The sequence below is a fragment of the Lepisosteus platostomus genome, chromosome 19 (genome assembly GCF_059453375.1).
Source record: "Lepisosteus platostomus isolate fLepPlt1 chromosome 19, fLepPlt1.hap1, whole genome shotgun sequence".
Taxonomy (NCBI): domain Eukaryota; kingdom Metazoa; phylum Chordata; class Actinopteri; order Semionotiformes; family Lepisosteidae; genus Lepisosteus; species Lepisosteus platostomus.
Window position 1 is genome coordinate 5,799,482 of NC_142629.1, and position 15,981 is coordinate 5,815,462.

At 54.4% G+C, this 15,981-nt stretch overlaps 2 protein-coding genes across 4 annotated transcripts in view; both read left to right on the forward strand.

Moving 5' to 3' along the window:
- Positions 1 to 11,347, forward strand: part of palb2 (partner and localizer of BRCA2) — a 61,181-nt gene extending 49,834 nt beyond the window's left edge. For 2 of the 3 annotated variants that reach the window (XM_088613033.1, XM_088613034.1), the window contains 12 exons: positions 618 to 700; positions 1,603 to 1,662; positions 1,871 to 1,979; positions 2,126 to 3,589; positions 4,128 to 6,112; positions 6,937 to 7,101; positions 7,243 to 7,328; positions 7,845 to 8,006; positions 8,400 to 8,519; positions 8,925 to 9,012; positions 10,181 to 10,320; positions 10,769 to 11,347. In XM_088613033.1, coding sequence (XP_088469159.1) covers positions 653 to 700; positions 1,603 to 1,662; positions 1,871 to 1,979; positions 2,126 to 3,589; positions 4,128 to 6,112; positions 6,937 to 7,101; positions 7,243 to 7,328; positions 7,845 to 8,006; positions 8,400 to 8,519; positions 8,925 to 9,012; positions 10,181 to 10,320; positions 10,769 to 11,081 — 4,740 coding nt within the window. In that variant the 5' untranslated portion in view covers positions 618 to 652 and the 3' untranslated portion in view covers positions 11,082 to 11,347. Of the gene's footprint in view, positions 1 to 153; positions 479 to 617; positions 701 to 1,602; positions 1,663 to 1,870; positions 1,980 to 2,125; positions 3,590 to 4,127; positions 6,113 to 6,936; positions 7,102 to 7,242; positions 7,329 to 7,844; positions 8,007 to 8,399; positions 8,520 to 8,924; positions 9,013 to 10,180; positions 10,321 to 10,768 lie in introns of those variants that run through there. The other variant, XM_088613032.1, reaches the window with a different exon arrangement.
- A 739-nt stretch (positions 11,348 to 12,086) lies between these two features.
- Positions 12,087 to 15,593, forward strand: LOC148644989 (acyl carrier protein, mitochondrial-like). The gene is made up of 5 exons (XM_088613051.1): positions 12,087 to 12,297; positions 13,609 to 13,731; positions 13,851 to 13,938; positions 14,476 to 14,589; positions 15,380 to 15,593. The coding sequence occupies exons 1-4, from the start codon at positions 12,130 to 12,132 to the stop codon at positions 14,565 to 14,567; spliced, it is 471 nt and encodes a 156-aa protein (XP_088469177.1). The 5' UTR covers positions 12,087 to 12,129; the 3' UTR covers positions 14,568 to 14,589; positions 15,380 to 15,593.
- Positions 15,594 to 15,981: the final 388 nt, after the last annotated feature.

Here is a 15,981-nt window from a genome sequence, read left to right on the forward strand (position 1 = left end):
GGCAGAGGGAGCCGAGCACCGATTCCTCTTCCTGCAGACACACGAAAACACCTCTTCGTCTTTTTAGTGCATCAACATGCCATGACAGTTTCAGGGTATCTTCTAGGTGGCTTAACGTCTGTCTGCCTCTGACAGGATCCAAAAAGCAAGCGCTTCAACTTGCCAGCTGTGTCCGTCAGTGATTAGTATGGCCTTGCCGGTGAAGTTGCGGGAATGTGCTCAAACATTAAAACCCGTCAAAACCTTTCACGCGGCTTGCGGGATGCCGAAAGATCATTAAAAGTCGTCCCGTTATGTGGACTATACAGTTTTAGACAGCCGAATGTCTCGATGACATTTTTTGACGAGACGAGCCCGGTGAGCTGAGGCAGTTGCGTTTTAACTCGTCGTCTCCTCCATGGTCGAGTACTGGACTCTTTTAGTGTTTAGTTTGACAAAATCAGACTTGTCATTTTGTCCCAAAACGACCGCTGCGCCGGTAAGTCGTGGCACCCTGCGTTTGCGAAAGCTGTTTTGTGTGGTGAAATATTTCATCTGCTTAACGGGGACATCTAAATCAATGTATGAGAAGGCGGACCTGTCCTCTGAGTTGTGTCCTTTGATGTGTTTCCCGTCAGTGAGGAGTCTCTGTCGCACTGTCGACGGTCTCAGGATGGACAGAAGCCGGACCGCAGCGGTGATCTCCAGCGACAAGGAGGAGGTCTGTGTTTCGTCTTTCTGGACGTTTGAACACGGGGGAACACCGTCTCTGGCACTGCACATTGTCTGACGTGCCATTCAGCACAAGGCACTTTATGACTATTGGATGCGGTCCGTGTTGCAGAATCAGTTACCAATGTGGAAGTAACGATGGTACAGAAGGAATCAAATGCCGGGGTTGTCAAACTTAAGTCCTTTGTGCCTTCTGGTTAATCAAAGTTAAAAAGGTAGCAAGTGTAAGAGCTGAAAACAGGCAAAGAGGTGAAAGTAACCCTATTACTAAGTCAGTCAAGGGTTAAGCTTGGGGTCAGAGTGCAGGGCAGTCATTTAATCAGCACCCCCTGGAGCAGTCGGGGTTAAGGGCCTTGCTCAGGGGCCCAACAGAGTAGGATTCCTCTGCTGGCTGTGGGATTTGAACCAGCAACCTTCCAGCCACAGGCGTAGATCCTGAGCCACAGAGCCACCGCACACCGATAGCCTGCAGAACCAGGACAGGGCAGCCCCTGTGGTCCACTGGAGACCGGGACAACCCAGCAACTTGTCTGTCTTTCCCAGTAGCTTTGCTGGAAGAGCAGGAGGTGATTGGAGAGAAAGCCTTGGGTGGTCATTCAGCCCCTTTTGGAGTTAGTAGCTAGCTGAACCAAGGGTCTCATCCAACTGTTTCCCAAAAGACGGCAGGGTATTAGCTTCAATGGCTTCAGAAACGCGGTCCATACTCGCACATCCCGAAAAACCATGTTTTTTCCTATCGGGGAATCGAACCCTGGTCTCCCGCACGAGAGGCAGGAATACGTACCAGTAGAAACAGTAGAAACAAGTAGGGAGAATGGTATTCTGTGTATTTTTGACTCTGCAGATTTCCTTTTGTTTGTAACGTCTAATTGGACTTTGTGTGTCTTGTAGCTGAAGGAAAGACTGGCTTTGCTTAAGAAGGAGTACCTCAGGACTGTCCAGAGACTGCAGGTGAGCAGCGCCGCTGGCTGACAGCTTCACGCGCTGAAACGGACGCTGAAACAGCAGGGGTGTTTTTCGTCTCGGGGAATTTGAACTAAAGCTTCAGTGCGTGATGGCCGCTAGGTGTGTGTGTGTCACTGCTCTGACCCCTCTGACAGTGAGAGGACAGACAGCCCGTGCCTGATTAATCCTAACGGGCTCTGTGATCTCCCTGCAGCGCGCGGAGCGATCCCAGGTGGTCTGGCGGCACGAGAGGAGCGGAATCACGGAGCAGTACCGCCAGCCTCAGGAAGAACCGGGCTCAGCCCAGCAGTCCTCTTGCTCGGGTGAGTTTCTCCCAGGATCGATATGCTGCTGGCCGGTCAGGCCCCAGATGCAAACACCAGTCAATCAAAGTAGTTCAACAAACAGAAAACCCCTTCAATCCCAGTGTGGTATTTGTCCTTTTAAACTTCATGATTTCTTCTGGCAGATGCGGGACCTCTAGGGGTGAAAGCACCCCGTTCTGCTGAAGACCCCAGAGACCCGCTGGACATCGGAGACTCTGCTGACCAGCCTGGGGGCGCAGATGACCGGTGCAGCCTTCTCTCACAGGAGCTCCCCTCCTCCGGCGACGTCAGCGAGGCGGGAGGGACGTGGGTCTCCCCCTCGCCGTCCGCGAGCCCCGACCGGCGGCCCTGGGGCCCGAGGTGTCAGGAGACGGCCACGGCCCCCAGCGGGGGGCCCCGGCGCCTGCCCGCGCACCGCCTGCGCTCGCGGAGGAGCCGGCTGCGCCAGGAGGACGGGGCGGGGCCCGGCCGCGGGATCTCGGGAACGGAGAGCCGGGAGAGGGACCCCCAGCCTGCTGGCTCGGAGGAGGGAGAGCGCCCCAGTTCTCCGGTGTTCCAGTCCAGCGCTGGAACAAGACAAACCGGAGGGGAGCCGCTCTCCGGGCAATCCTGCGAAGGAGTAGGATCCCGGGATCCGTGCTGGGGGAGAGGGGACAGGGAGGCTGGAGGACTGCAGAGCCATCTGAGGGAGAATGGGTCTTTGCTCGGCGATCTGGGGGAGCCTCCCAGCAACAGTGAGCGTGGCGGGGTTCCTCTGCCGAGCCCCGAAGACCTCAGCCAGGGTGTGGACACTCAGACACTAATCGAGCAGACAGGGCAAGATCAGTGCGCCTCGCAGCCTGACTGTACTCCAGCCCCGGGTCCCTGCGAGACCAAAGCGACAGAGTCAGGGTTGCCAAATGGGATCTCGAGGTCGGAGAAGGAGGGTCCTAAGCAGGGAAAAACCACTTCCGCGGACTGCCTCCCTCCTCCTTCCCAGGATTCTGCAGGAGCTGGAGGCCTGGGCTCGTGCACGCTCATCGAGGGGCTGCTCTTCCCTGTGGAGTACTACGTCCGGACCACCCGGCGCATGGCCTCCTCGCAGAGCAGGGTGGACCTGGAGGCCGTGATCGAGAGCCAGTTGAGCTGGGGCAGGAGGAGGAGGAGGAGGAGCAGCAGCAGTGTCCGCGGGGCGAGGAAGGAGGCTAGCCCAGGGCAGGACAGCCAGGGCTCTTCCCCTGCCCTGCCACCTGGACCGCGCGCAGGCACGGGTCCGACCAGCTCTGGCCACTTGGCGTCAGAGCCCGGGGGTAGCCAGGGGGCGCTGTCCTCGCCTGCAACCCCGGGGGCTGTGGCCACCAAGCCCAAGACGGCCAGAGTCATGAGGCCCGCCAGAGGGAAGGGACGAGGAAGAGGGCCATGCCAAAAATCAGAACTGGGACCACTCCCTCACTGGGGTTCTGAAAACCCCCCAGCTCCTGGGAGCAGGGGATCGCCTGGAGATTCCCATTCTGGGAAAACTAAAACGGAGTTATATCCCATCTTCCAGGGCAAGTGTAAGCCAGCCAACAGCCAGGAGCAAGAGCACAGTGGTTTGCAGACTATTGCAATGGATCAGCTAAAAGGAGGTAGCGGAGTTATATTTCAGTCATACCTAGAGCTTTCCCGATGGGATTGTTCTCTTTCACTTTGCTAGGGTGGAGTTCGAAGTGAAGTAGAAAAATCTTTACACAAAGAGTTGTGGAGGTCTAGAGCTCACTGCCGTTGTTTAACGCTCTGGGATCCTATACCCAGGATACTGGAACTGACTCCACTTTCGGATGGGTTTCCTCTTTTTCAGAGCTCGCTAATTAACGTCCTTATCGTCTTAGAAATGAGCGAGCAGTGTTAGAAAACTACACTGGCCTACATGCCCAGTGCTTGTGAAGATATAGACTGTACAAATCTGGCATCTAAAGTTGTCCCGTGGCTTAAAAAGAAAGTAAACTTTGAATCAATGAATTATCCATAGTTTTGTGACCTGCAGGGTTTTGTATTAGGCATTACTGTATGTCCAAGGTCCATATTAATTCGTTTTCAAACCTGCTTGCAATATGAGAATCCCCAGTAAATTGCTTGCTGACACTGTTAACAGCTAAGACTGGTCTCTGTGTTTCTCCTTTGCAGACGTGGGGTGCTCCCCTCTAGCCAGAGGGCCGTGCAGGGCCCTCCGCCCGCTGTCCCGTCCCTCGCAGGGCAGCCCGCGGCTGCCTGGTCTCGGCGACAGCGTGCTCCGCCTGCGCTCGCTGCTCTCCCAGTTCGACGTCAAGGACTTCCACCTTCCCGACGAGGAGTTTGGGCGCCTCAAGCTGGAGAAGCTGACGATGTCGGCCGCTGCCCGCCCCGCGCCCGTCGCGTCCTGTGCCTCCCCCTACTACACCCGCCGCCTGGCTGCTGAAAGGCGCCGCCTGCCCCTGGACCCACCAGCGGATCTGTGGGGTCCCTGTACCCCCGGGAACTCCGACCCGGTGGAATCCCGGGCGCAGACTCCCGGGGTCCCTGCGGGGGGGCCGGGCGACCTCATGGCACCGAGGGTGGCCCCAGCTGCGGAGTCGGTGGGCAGAGGTCCGACTGGGGCTCCTGCTCTGGCCTCAGCACTGGTCGGGGGGACGGCTGCGGACGGGGGCAGTGGGGCCTGTGGCCGAGCAGGGGACGGAGCTGTTCACTCAGTCCTGCGGAGCGCGGGTGTTGCACAGGGGCGCTCTCCGTGCTCTGCCGAGGACACGGCCTCCGGCACCGGAGGAATCCCATCATCGCTCCGGGCGGCGGCACCAGGGGAAGGAGACGGAGCAGGCAGCTCAGCAGCCGGGGGAGGGGTTGGGTCAGAATCCCCGGGGAAGCCCGGGGTTCCGACGTCTGTACCGTGTGGCAGGACCCGAGAGGCACCGTCTCCCGCCGTGACACGTGACGTCCTTGCAGAAGCCAGAGCTACGTCGAAATCGGAATGGGCCGGCAGGAATAGTGGCGAAATCGGCACGCAAGAGGAGAGTGCTTTGAGCGAGTCCGAGAAAGTTCCTTCAATTCCTTCGGGCTGTTCTGGTTGTGAAGATTCCTTCGAGCCCGGAGACGAGGCTCGCGGCGTGACGGAGGTCTCTGGGCCGGCTCATTCTCCACACATCCTGAATCTTACCCCGGTCCTCACCTTGCACAGTCAGAGGGGAGATGCCTCCTCCTACAGCCTCCTGGACACAGCCTTCCCCTCGCTTGGGCACACCCCTGCCCTCCCCGTGGCTCTGCGGTCTTCTCCCTCCCCCCGCTCCCAGCCTGCGCTCTCCTGCCCGGGATCGCTGCCTCCGCCGGGCACGTGCCACCCCCCTGGATCGCAGGGCGCGGAGGCGGCTGGGAAAGAGCGGGCTGCCGAGGGGCCCTGGCCCACCGATGCCGTGCCGCACTCGCCCTCTCGCTCCGAGACGCCGAGCGCCTGCTGTGTTGACCCTGCCCTGGCTCCCCCTGCTGAGCCTACGGTCACATCACCCCTCCCCTTGGGACCGCCTTGTGCACAACTGGTCCTTCCCTGCCCCGCGGAGATTCCCAGCGCCGACGCCGGGCATCTCCCGCAGGGGGCGGGTGACGGAGGAGACGGGGTCGACGTCGTTCCCAGGCCCCGGCCTGCGTGGATCTCCGGATCTTCTCCGTCCTCGTTCCTCCCGAGCTGTGGGTCCACGCTAGCACTGCCCAGTCGGAACGAGCGCCCTGCCAGCGGGGAGCCGGATGGCTTTCTCCACCCCCCGTGCGATCCCCCTGCAGCCCCCGGCCACCAGCAGCTCTCCCCCCCTCGGAGTCCCGGCACACACCGCCACCCGCGGCCCACCCGCCCCGCGGAGAGCCCCTCGCCGGCCTCTCTGAACGCTCGGCCCCCACAGCCGCCGGCCCCTCGGGGAGAGGAGTCTCCCCAGCTCAGCCTGGAGGGCTACTTGAACGACTCCCTGTGGGGCAGTCCCTCGGGGTCCCCGCCGCCGGGCCCGAGTCACAGCTCAGCGGGGACCCCGCCAGAGCCTCGTCTCGGGGCGGAGCCGGTCACAGAACGGCCCCGGGGCGCGGGGGGCGCCGCAGCCTGCCCCAGGAGCCCCCAGACGTCTCCCGCCGGCCTGCGGCTCCAGCACACTCTGAAGGTACCGACTCCGGGACTCAGTGTGAGCGAATTAGTCTGCCCGGGAAATATTCGGTCTCTTCCTCACGTCTTACACGTGGCAAGAGAATGTGTGTCTGCATTCAAAAGACAGCATAGGCCAGATCATACTGCCAGCGATCAAGTTTGAGATTTTTCTGAAACTGGCTCACCAGAGAAGTCTAAATTGTTTTGTAACTAAAGGGGAACTGCGGTCCCCAGTTTTTCAAACCGGTTATTAAATCTCGGTACAATTTGGCCCAAAATGGTGAACTTTGTGAAAGTACCGCCAGTTGCCACGCTGTCGAGAGTTCGGGAGAATTGGGATGTGAAGCGGCCCTTCCTGCTCACTAGTCACCGTGATGACGAGCGGACAAGTACAGGTTGTGCAGCAGACAGTTCACCGCGTAAACTTTCCCACGTGATCTGCGTGCAGAGTTAACAAGTAGTATTTGTCTGCGAAACCGTCTCAAAGTCGAGAGCAATATTTCTATCGGATTAAGTATACGCAAACCTGCTTGTGTACAGTGTCACAGGGCCCCAGCATGTCACCAGACGTCTTGTTGCCTTGTTCTGAATCGCAGAACATGAGCACACCTGGACATTTGGTTTATTTGCGACGTAAAGTTTACAAGTGGCTGGGTAGGTTTGACCTTCATCGCGGTTCGAAATGCCCCCGTCGATGCTGATTCTTCCTCACCCCGAGATCTAAAAAGAGCGGCGCGGTCCAGGCCGCCGAGGACGGTGTCGGGCCGAGCCGGCCGCGGGGCTGAGGTGTGGCTCCGGCCGTGTGGAATCCGGAGGGTGAGCCTGTGCTTCTGTGTGCAGGAGCCGGCCGGCCCGCGTCTGGTGGACGTGTGCGGCGTGGGCTGCCGCGCCGCGGACGGCGGCCTGCGGGAGTGCGTGGCGGCGGCGGGGCGGCGAGCCGTGACCCTGTGGGGCCCGGGCGGCCCCCGGAGCTGGGGCCTGCTCCACACCTGGACCTTCGCCGAGGTACCCCCTCCCCGCCTTTCACTTTCTCACTCGGTCCCCCCCCCCCCCCCCCGCCGGGCGCCGAGACTGGTCCTGCCCCTTCTTCCGCGCCTCGACCGTCTCCCCCAAACACTCTGCTCACCCCTGCTCTGTGTGCCTCAGGAGCTGGTGGCCGGACTGCTGCCCCTGCCTGCCGCTCCAGGGCTGCTGCTCGTCACTCTGGGACAGCCGGAGGGCACTGAGGCCAGGTACGGCGAGACGGGTGGAGGAGGCTAAAGGTTTTTTATCTGTCGATTTAGAGGGGATTATTAGGAGGCCGTGATTGGTTAAAGCCCAGAGGGAAATTTGGCCGGGACGCCGGGGTTACACCCCTACTCTTTTCGAGAAACGCCCTGGGATTTTTAATGACCACAGATAGTCAGGACCTAGGTTTTACGTCTCATCCGAAGGACGGCGCCTGTTTACAGTACAGTGTCCCCGTCACTATACTGGGGCATTAGGACCCACACGGACCGCAGGGTGAGCGCCCCCTGCTGGCCCTTCTTATACCTCTACCAGCAGCAACTTTAGTTTTCCCAGGTCGTCTCCCATCCAGGTACTGGCCAGGCTCACAGCTGCTGAGCTTCAGTGGGGCTGCCACTGGTGAGTTGCAGGGTGATATCGCTGCTCGTCAAGTTGTAGTTGTTCCTTTCCGAAATTCCAGTGCAAAATGTACAGGTTTTCCGTTGTCAGACAGCGTGTGACTTGGCTGTGTGTGTCTGCAGGGTGCTGAGCTGTGACAGTGTGGACGGGCCCTTCTCCCAGTTCCTGCTGACCGCTGGGCAGGTCCAAGCTGTGCTGGGACTGTCTGGGCGCAGAGTGGCCTGCTCTGTGGACACTGCATCCAGGCAGACTGTGGATCTGTTCAGTCTTTCAGAGCGAGGCAGGTACGATAACACGGACACTCATCCAGGTTTATTTTGGCATTCTTGACGAAATGTGTTGACTTTGGTTGTTTGCTTCTTATTTAAACTGAAATGTAAGATCTGGCAAATGACACATTTAAGGTCTGTTCATATCAGTGTCAGTATCCATACAGTATGTCCACGTGTATACTTGTATAGATATACATTTTAGTATAGTTTAGATCTTTTTAGTATCAGAATCTTTATTGGACTCAGTATTTGTATTTGTTAGTATTCCTGTTATTGTACTGTAGCACAGTATGTATTGTATATACACATATATTATATGTAGGTACTGTAGTACTGTTCTTGTCGGGTGCTTTGCTGTTGAAGTCAGTGCTGCAGTCGGTGTCAGTTTTGGGATCTGTCTTGCAGGCCGGTCAGGACGCTCTCCCTGGACTCTGCGGGACAGTCTGTCCAGGCGCTGGCTGCGGTAGAGGGGGAGACAGACGCTCTGATTGGCTCCACAGCCGCCGCAGGCAGCATCGCTCTGTGGTGAGAAGCAGGGCCTCAGCAGTGACTGTCGCAGTGGTGCGTGCTGCAGGCTGGGCAGCGAGCAGGGCGCGGGCCAGAGGCCGGCCAGTAACAAGCTTGTAGGGGCCTGAACCACAGGCACCTCCCAGGCAGGGAGAGAGCTGGCTGCCTGTCACACGTTGGTTTCTGTATTTAAACACCTTCAGGCTTGTATTTAAATTGAATGGTAAAAAAATAAAATAAATCCTTGTTAAGTAAAGGAGAATTTTCATTACCTGCCTCTTTTCTGTGAACTTCTAATAAATGGCTTTTAATGGTATTTTTAAGACTAGAAGCTACTAGCTACCATCGAAGTATGTGGTCCACAATCTGGCCGGGTCTTGATTTTATGTGATTTGTTTTTAACATATTTCTGTTTCCTTTCAGGAACATGAGGACGGGACAGCTGTTGCGGAGGATATCTCTGGGGTTGTACAATCCCGGGACAGTGTGCCTCCGAGGATACTCCCACCATGTAAGGCTCTCTGTGCTGCTGGTCTGCCGTTGGACACTCTGTAAAAGTTAGGAGATTTAGAACGGCCAAACAATTTCTGCACAGAGGGACCGGGGGGGATCCACACTGGGCAAAGCCATTGGACAGGGATCTGACTTTCACTGAGCAGCACAAAAAGACCATGGCATGGTAACAAGGAGCTGTGTTTACACAAAGGGTGGTAGAGGTATGGAACGAGCTTCAAAGCCATGTTGTTTAAACTGATTTTTGGGAGCATGGCTGGACGGGATCGCTTTCTCAATAAGCTACTACCAATCAAATGGTTGCAGTGAGTCACAAGTCTCCTCTTGTTTATATGTCCTTATGTTACTCTGCACCTACTGTATACCTCTGCCCTCGGGGGAGTTTCTCTTTTTTCCACCCAGAATGGTAGAGAACCGAAGGCAGCAGTATGAAGGATTTTTAGTCATGCTATGAATTGTGAACTCGACAGATCAGTCGATCACCAGTTGGTGATCCTGTCCTCATCAAGCAGGCATGTCTCCTTTTGATTTAGAGACAGCTGTGTGAAATAAGATGAACACCCTGGTATAGCTGGGAAGAGGCCCAGCTGGAATGTTATTTTAATAATAATAATAATTGCTTACACTTATATAGCGCTTTTCTGGACACTCCACTCTAAGCGCTTACAGGTAATCCCCACTCCCCACACACCAGCTCTCAGTGGGGAGGAAAACAGAGTGATGAAGCCAGTTCATAGATGGGGACGTTTAGGAGACCATGATTGGGAAAGGACAATGGGAAATTTGACCAGGACGCCAAGGTTACACCCCTACTCTTTTCGAGAAACGCCCTGGGATTTTTAATGAGTCAGGACCTCGGTTTTATGTCTCATCCGAAGGACGGCGCCTGTTTACAGTATAGTGTCTCCATCACTATACTGGGGCATTAGGACCCACATGGACCGCAGGGTGAGCGCCCCCTGCTGGCCCCACTAACACCTCTTTCAGCAGCAAGCTTAGTTTTTCCCAGGAGGTCTCCCATCCAGGTACTGGCCAGGCTCACACCTGCTGAGCTCCAGTGGGGCTGCCAGTGGTGAGCTGCAGGGTGACATGGCTGCTGGCTTATTTGGGGTGATTTTCTCTGTGGAGGGCCTGTGAACAGAAGCGTCTGCCCCTCTGTGTCTCAGGGCCTGCTGTTCGTGCTGCTGCGGCACCCCGACCCGGAAGAGCAGGAGCAGGAGCCGTTCTCTCTGGTCGCCGCCAATCCGGTCACGGCCAGAACCAGCCCGGTCCACAGCCTCGCTCGGCCGGCGCAGTGCGGGGGGCGGTAGGTCACTGCAGCGGGCTTCGATCGTACATCACAGAGGCGGGATTACCGGAACGCGATTCTTTTGGTTTGTCTGCTCATTGGGTTTTGAAATTGCTTGCAGTGATTATCCATTTTCCAACCCCTTTATCCAATATAGGGTCACAGGGGTCTGTCGCGGCAAGCAGCTGGCGCTGGGCGGGGTACACCCTGTCAAGGGGCAGACACACAGACGCGAACACGCACACCACACTCACACCAGGGCCAGTTTTCCCAGAAGCCAATTCACCTCCCTGCCTGCCATTGCGCTGCGGGTTGGAAACCCACACAAATGCAGTGAGAACATGCAGACTCCACGCAGACAGCACCCCCCCCGGGGCTGCCAGTAATTCTGTACACGTGAATGTTGTTGGCACTGTGGGCTGCCTGAAGCGGGACTGGGGTTGAGTTTGTCTCTTTCTCCTCGCAGGCTGGTGGGGGGGGACGTGCGTGGGACCGCAGTGGCCGCCGTGTTCCACTTGGGGGCGCTGGTACTGTGGGAGCTCCAGGACGCCGAGGGCGGCGCCAGCCTGCTCCCAGGGTTGGCGGGGGGTGGCTGGCAGGTGGCTCGCTGGGGGGGGGCCCACTCCCTACTGGCAGGACACCTCAATGGGGATGTCTCCCTGTACCAATACACCCCTCTGGGCAGCCCTGAGCCTGCTGAACAGCACCCTAATATACAGAGCCCTGACGTCACTGAGCCCTTGGGACAGGAACGCACTCCAGCGACTTCACAGACTTGACAGGTGTCACGTTCTAGAAACAAAGCCAGGGTCGAGGGGGAGAAAAAACAAAAAGGCTGGATTTTAAACACTTTAGCAGAGAAATGTCTGCAGGTTCTGGGCGGGTCTAGTTTGCACTCTTAGCTCATTTTAACATGGAGTTTTGAGACTCGACTACTGTTTGGAAATGATTTCCCAAATGTGATTGTGAAAAAAAAAAAGACACGTTCCCTGTCAGTTTTAAGAAACAAAAAAAGGTTATTAAAAAGTTTTCTTATTGTTTAAAATGGGTTCCCATTGGTCTTCTTCTACCTGTATGTAAGAAAAAATGTTTGCCCTCAGCTGTGTGCGATATTTATGGTTTGTTCTGCTGTAGAATTGAGGGAGGTCGATTTCTAATAAACTGAAAATAACCGGTCTAAACTCAAAATTAAACCCTAAATATTGTTCCTAAATATTGTCATGCCTTCTTTAAAATACAGGCCTTGTACAGAACTAATTGAATAGCATGCATTAACATTGCACAGAGACCTCATGCCATTATTCGTGGCTGAGATGGAGAAATAACTTATAAAAGAGAAATACAGTATATTTTTGGGGTTTCATAAAAGACTGCTATACCATTATAAAATCATTCTGCAGGTGCAGCATACAAAGTCAGCAGAATCCTAAAGGATAATTTGCTCATTCATTTCTTTTAGAAAGAAAGTGGGCAACTTTTCAAAAACTCTCTTAAGAACAATGGGGACAGAGTAAACTTATCAGTTCACCAAAAAAATGTTAGTGGTTTAACTTAAATAGTAATCATAAACTCAAGAGAAAGTTATAGGTGTGCAAATTAAAAAGAAGCACAAAGTAAAAGACCAAATACTACAGACAAAGACATAGCGGGGGTAATGAATTAGCCGCAGAGATGTCCGCCATGTTGGCTCTTCAGGATTCAATGTAGATCCAAAATGGAGTCAGTTGTGCGCATGTGCCTTTACGGCGATCTCGTTCCCGTCGCCTTCTCAAGCAGGCGAGTGTCTCCGTCCGCTTTGCATTGTGGGATCGATCTTGGTTGTCAGTTATGGCGTCCCGTGTCCTCGGCCGGTGTGTCCGCTCGCTCTCCCTGTCCTCCGTGAGGCTGTGCTTGGGAAGCACTGCTGTCAGAGCCGCCGCTGCACCGCTCCCCAGCCAGCGACCCTTCTCCCTGCTCTCCTGCAGCCGGAAAACACGGCAGGTCTACCAGACAGAGGTAATGCAGCCCGGGTAACATTGATCGGCCTAGCAGTACTGGATTGTGCAGTGACCTAGACCGTGTCTCTCACCAGTGCATCTGCAGCGCTGCTCTGTTCTGTCTGCGTGAGAAGGAAAGGCGAAGGTTCGCCCGGTGTGCTTAGGTGTTCGGTTATTTGCATGCATTATTAGCAACAATAAAGATGCTTTAGGAATTACACGCTAGCCCATGATATTTTTGGCTCGGTGTTTTGTAAGACTTGCAGTGCCGTCTTCACATATAAAGTTGCGTGAGCTGGAAACTGCATCATTAAGTGAAGATGTATTGCGGTTTCCTTCTTTGTGAAATGTATTTACTCCTTCATTCAGTTTGGTTGTGGTTGCCCTTTATCTTTCGCCGCACGCTGTTATAGATATCAGTTTTTAGGCGCCGGCCCAGACAGTGTAAAATCTGTAAGGTAAAAGTGATATTTGGGTGCGTACGGCTGGAATATACTTCTCAGGTTCGCTGACCTTCAGAATTAGGGTTGGGACGCCTGGATAGCGGCAGTGTGACTGGCCGGAGCTGTGTGGCGACATGGTTCAGGACGTTCCTTTGAAAGCCCAGCTCTTGCAGAAATGACATCGTTTCTCTAGCTCCAGCCCATCCTCCTCCTCGAGTCAAATGGACTTGTCCACGTTTTCATCATCGTTAGTCCTGAGACACTGTTGTACCGCCCGGGACTGAAATCGCAAAGAAGCCTGAACAACCAAGACATACAGCCCGAGTTTTCCCACAGTAAATATGAATCGGAAGCTCGGGATATTTGACCGTCCCTGCGGTTCGGCTTGTGTCTGCTGTTCGGAGTCGGTCAGAGAACCACCCCCCTCTAGTTCCAGAAGGAGCTGGGGGGACTTCGGCGCCGCCCCCTGAGGCTGATCCAGCGAGATCTACAAGGGCGTTAAATCTCTGATGAAGCTAGTCCTGGTAAAATGTGTCATGGATCAGTTCAATGACCTCGCCTGTTCAATTTGATGCAAAGGAACAGGTGAAGGTTTGTTCCAGGCTGACAAGAGACACAGTGTTTCGGCTGTGGAGCCTTCTTCAGGTGAGAGAGAGAGCTGAAACACTGAGTCTCTTTTCCTTTCAGCATGGAATAAATATTACCTGCGCACGCTGACGCAGTGCTGGTGCCAAGCTTGTTCAGTTTGAGGACTAGCAGGGAGCCTGATGACTCTTGGGAACCGGAGCTGAGGATGTTCAGCTCTCGCTCTCTGTCTCTCTCTCTGCCCAGACCCAGTCTGTGCTCCGATTCTGACGGCATGCCTCTTCCTCTGCCTCTCTCTCCAGATCTCCAGCTCCGTGGTCCAGCTGTGCCGACGTTATGGGGACCAGCCACCCCTCACGCTGGGAAACATCGAGGACCGTGTCCTGTATGTCCTGAAACTATACGACAAGGTCAACCCAGAGCAAGTAAGTCTCCGCTCTCCTGCTCCCCGGTGCTGCGGGGGGGGTTTAAATGAGCTCTTGCTCGGATTTGCCTGATGGTCTCGTTTGTTATTTATTTCTTTTTTTATTTCTGATTTTTCTAGCTGACTGTAACTTCCCACTTCATAAAGGACTTGGGGTTGGACAGCCTGGACCAGGTGGAGATCATAATGGCCATGGAGGATGAGTTTGGTGAGTGTAGCTGCTGTGCAGTCCTTCTACCTGTTTATAAATCGCGCAGTGCCTTTGTTACAAAGCCAGAGTAGGCCATGTCTCTGCCAACACGCCTGTTATTAATCTAATAGGGCAACCACTGACTCCGGTATAGAAAATATAAAGTCAGAACAATCTTTGTGAAATGTTACCTGAGGACTGTGAACTTCTATTTGAATTCTGCTGGTGGCTCATCTTTCCATAACGAGATTTGTAGTTGACACTTGTACCCTGCTGTCTTGTGGGTTTAACTGGCCAGAGGTGAGGTTTCCATGTGTAAAGCAAGTGGGTTTTCTCTACAGTGGTGGAAAAGGTCGGCTCTTGCCCATTTCCCAGCAGCATGTAGTAAAGCATATTGTGTATTGCACATCTTGGATTGTAGAAGTAGTGCTTGTTTATAGATGGGCCCCTTGCAGGTGTGTGTTTGCATGGCGGGGAGGAGGGAATGCACTGTGGATCAGGCATGGCTTGTTTTTTCTCGATCCGCCCTCGTTAATGGACGTGCTGTTGTTGCAGGATTTGAGATCCCAGACGTGGATGCGGAGAAGCTGATGACCCCCGAAGATATTGTAATGTACATCTCAGACAAGAAGGACGTGTACGAGTGACAGCGCTTGCCCCCCAGAGCAGGTCAGTTTCCAGCGCCCTTCCACGGTAACAGCGCTTGTTGCTAGAGCGCACGCAGAGGGGAGCGTCACTGCGAACGCGTGCCTGCGTGATGGGGTGTCTCCAGCCCTGGCTGTGAAGAACCCCAGTTCCACAGGCTCACTAGGTTTGTCTTACATTTCCAGTTTTGAAAGAGCTGAAACTATTTCACTGTGATCCCCAACTCCAGTGCTTTTCTAAATTAGGTTTAGAGATCACCTGAGATTAAAACCTGAATACTCCTCCACCCATAAGGATCAGATGCCTGTAATTGAACGGATTCATTGTTAAATAGTTTATTTGATCAGTAACTCGCTGCTGCTCCCAGTATGTAGAAACAGTTGACCGATAGGACAGGGGATTGAGCTTTCTGGGACTTGGGTTAGATCACTGTATTGGCCATATACAATTTCTTGTATTAGGAATTTGTCTTTTCGCATACCCCAGCTTGCTCTCCATGAGACGCACAGGCAGGGAGAGAGAAGCTGGGGGTCAGAGCGCAGGGTCAGCCATTGTACAGCGCCCCTGGAGCAGCTGGGGTTAAGGGCCTTGTTCAGGGGCCCAACGGAGTAGGATTCCTCTGCCGGCCACTCACAGATCCTTAGCCACAGAGCCCAGGCACTACTTAGACCCCTGTACTAATGCTGCTCTGTATGTTCAGGTTAGGTATTTGTCACCCTACAGCCAGCATTCAGTCCCATTGTCTCTAGCTGCTGTAAGAGGTATCTGAACACATGGCAGGACTCTGCAGTGACAGCTGCTCTTCTTTTTGCAGGGAGACCCTGCCCCCGCTGCCCTGTGACCTGAGCGGACCTGTCTCAGGTGGAGATATTTTCCAGTTTAAAAAAAAAAACATTGTTTTTCAGAAGCTGTTTGTGCTGTTCATGGCTTTGCAGTGTCACGTGCCGCGTATGCGGTCCACACTGTATTTAAAAAAAAAACCTACAACTTGTCAAGAGTTTGGAAAATAAAAAAAATGTAATACCAAACCTGTTCTTTTTTGTTCTGTGTTAAAGCAGAGGGGTTGGTCTTTGGCGCCACCTGGTGGCGGTAGGGAGAAATTCACCGACGTGTCCGCTGTTTGTCAGAGTACCTCTCAGTCCTGTTGGGTTCTGGATATTTTTGAAAGAATGGAGCGTGCCTGCCCTCTGAAACGTTTTATTTTGGTTGTAAAACAATTTTAAGTGGGCTATTTCACAGTGCAGTTTCTCTGTCTGACCATGGTGGGCGCAGGTGAGACCCCACACCATGACCAAGGTCTGTGCTCCGGTCCTGTATGTTGTGGCTCAGCAGACCAGTCTTTCAATGTTGCTGATCAGTTGTAGAATGATGAACTGCCATCCGTCTCATTCTGTTGCAGAACTGTTTCAGAAAGTG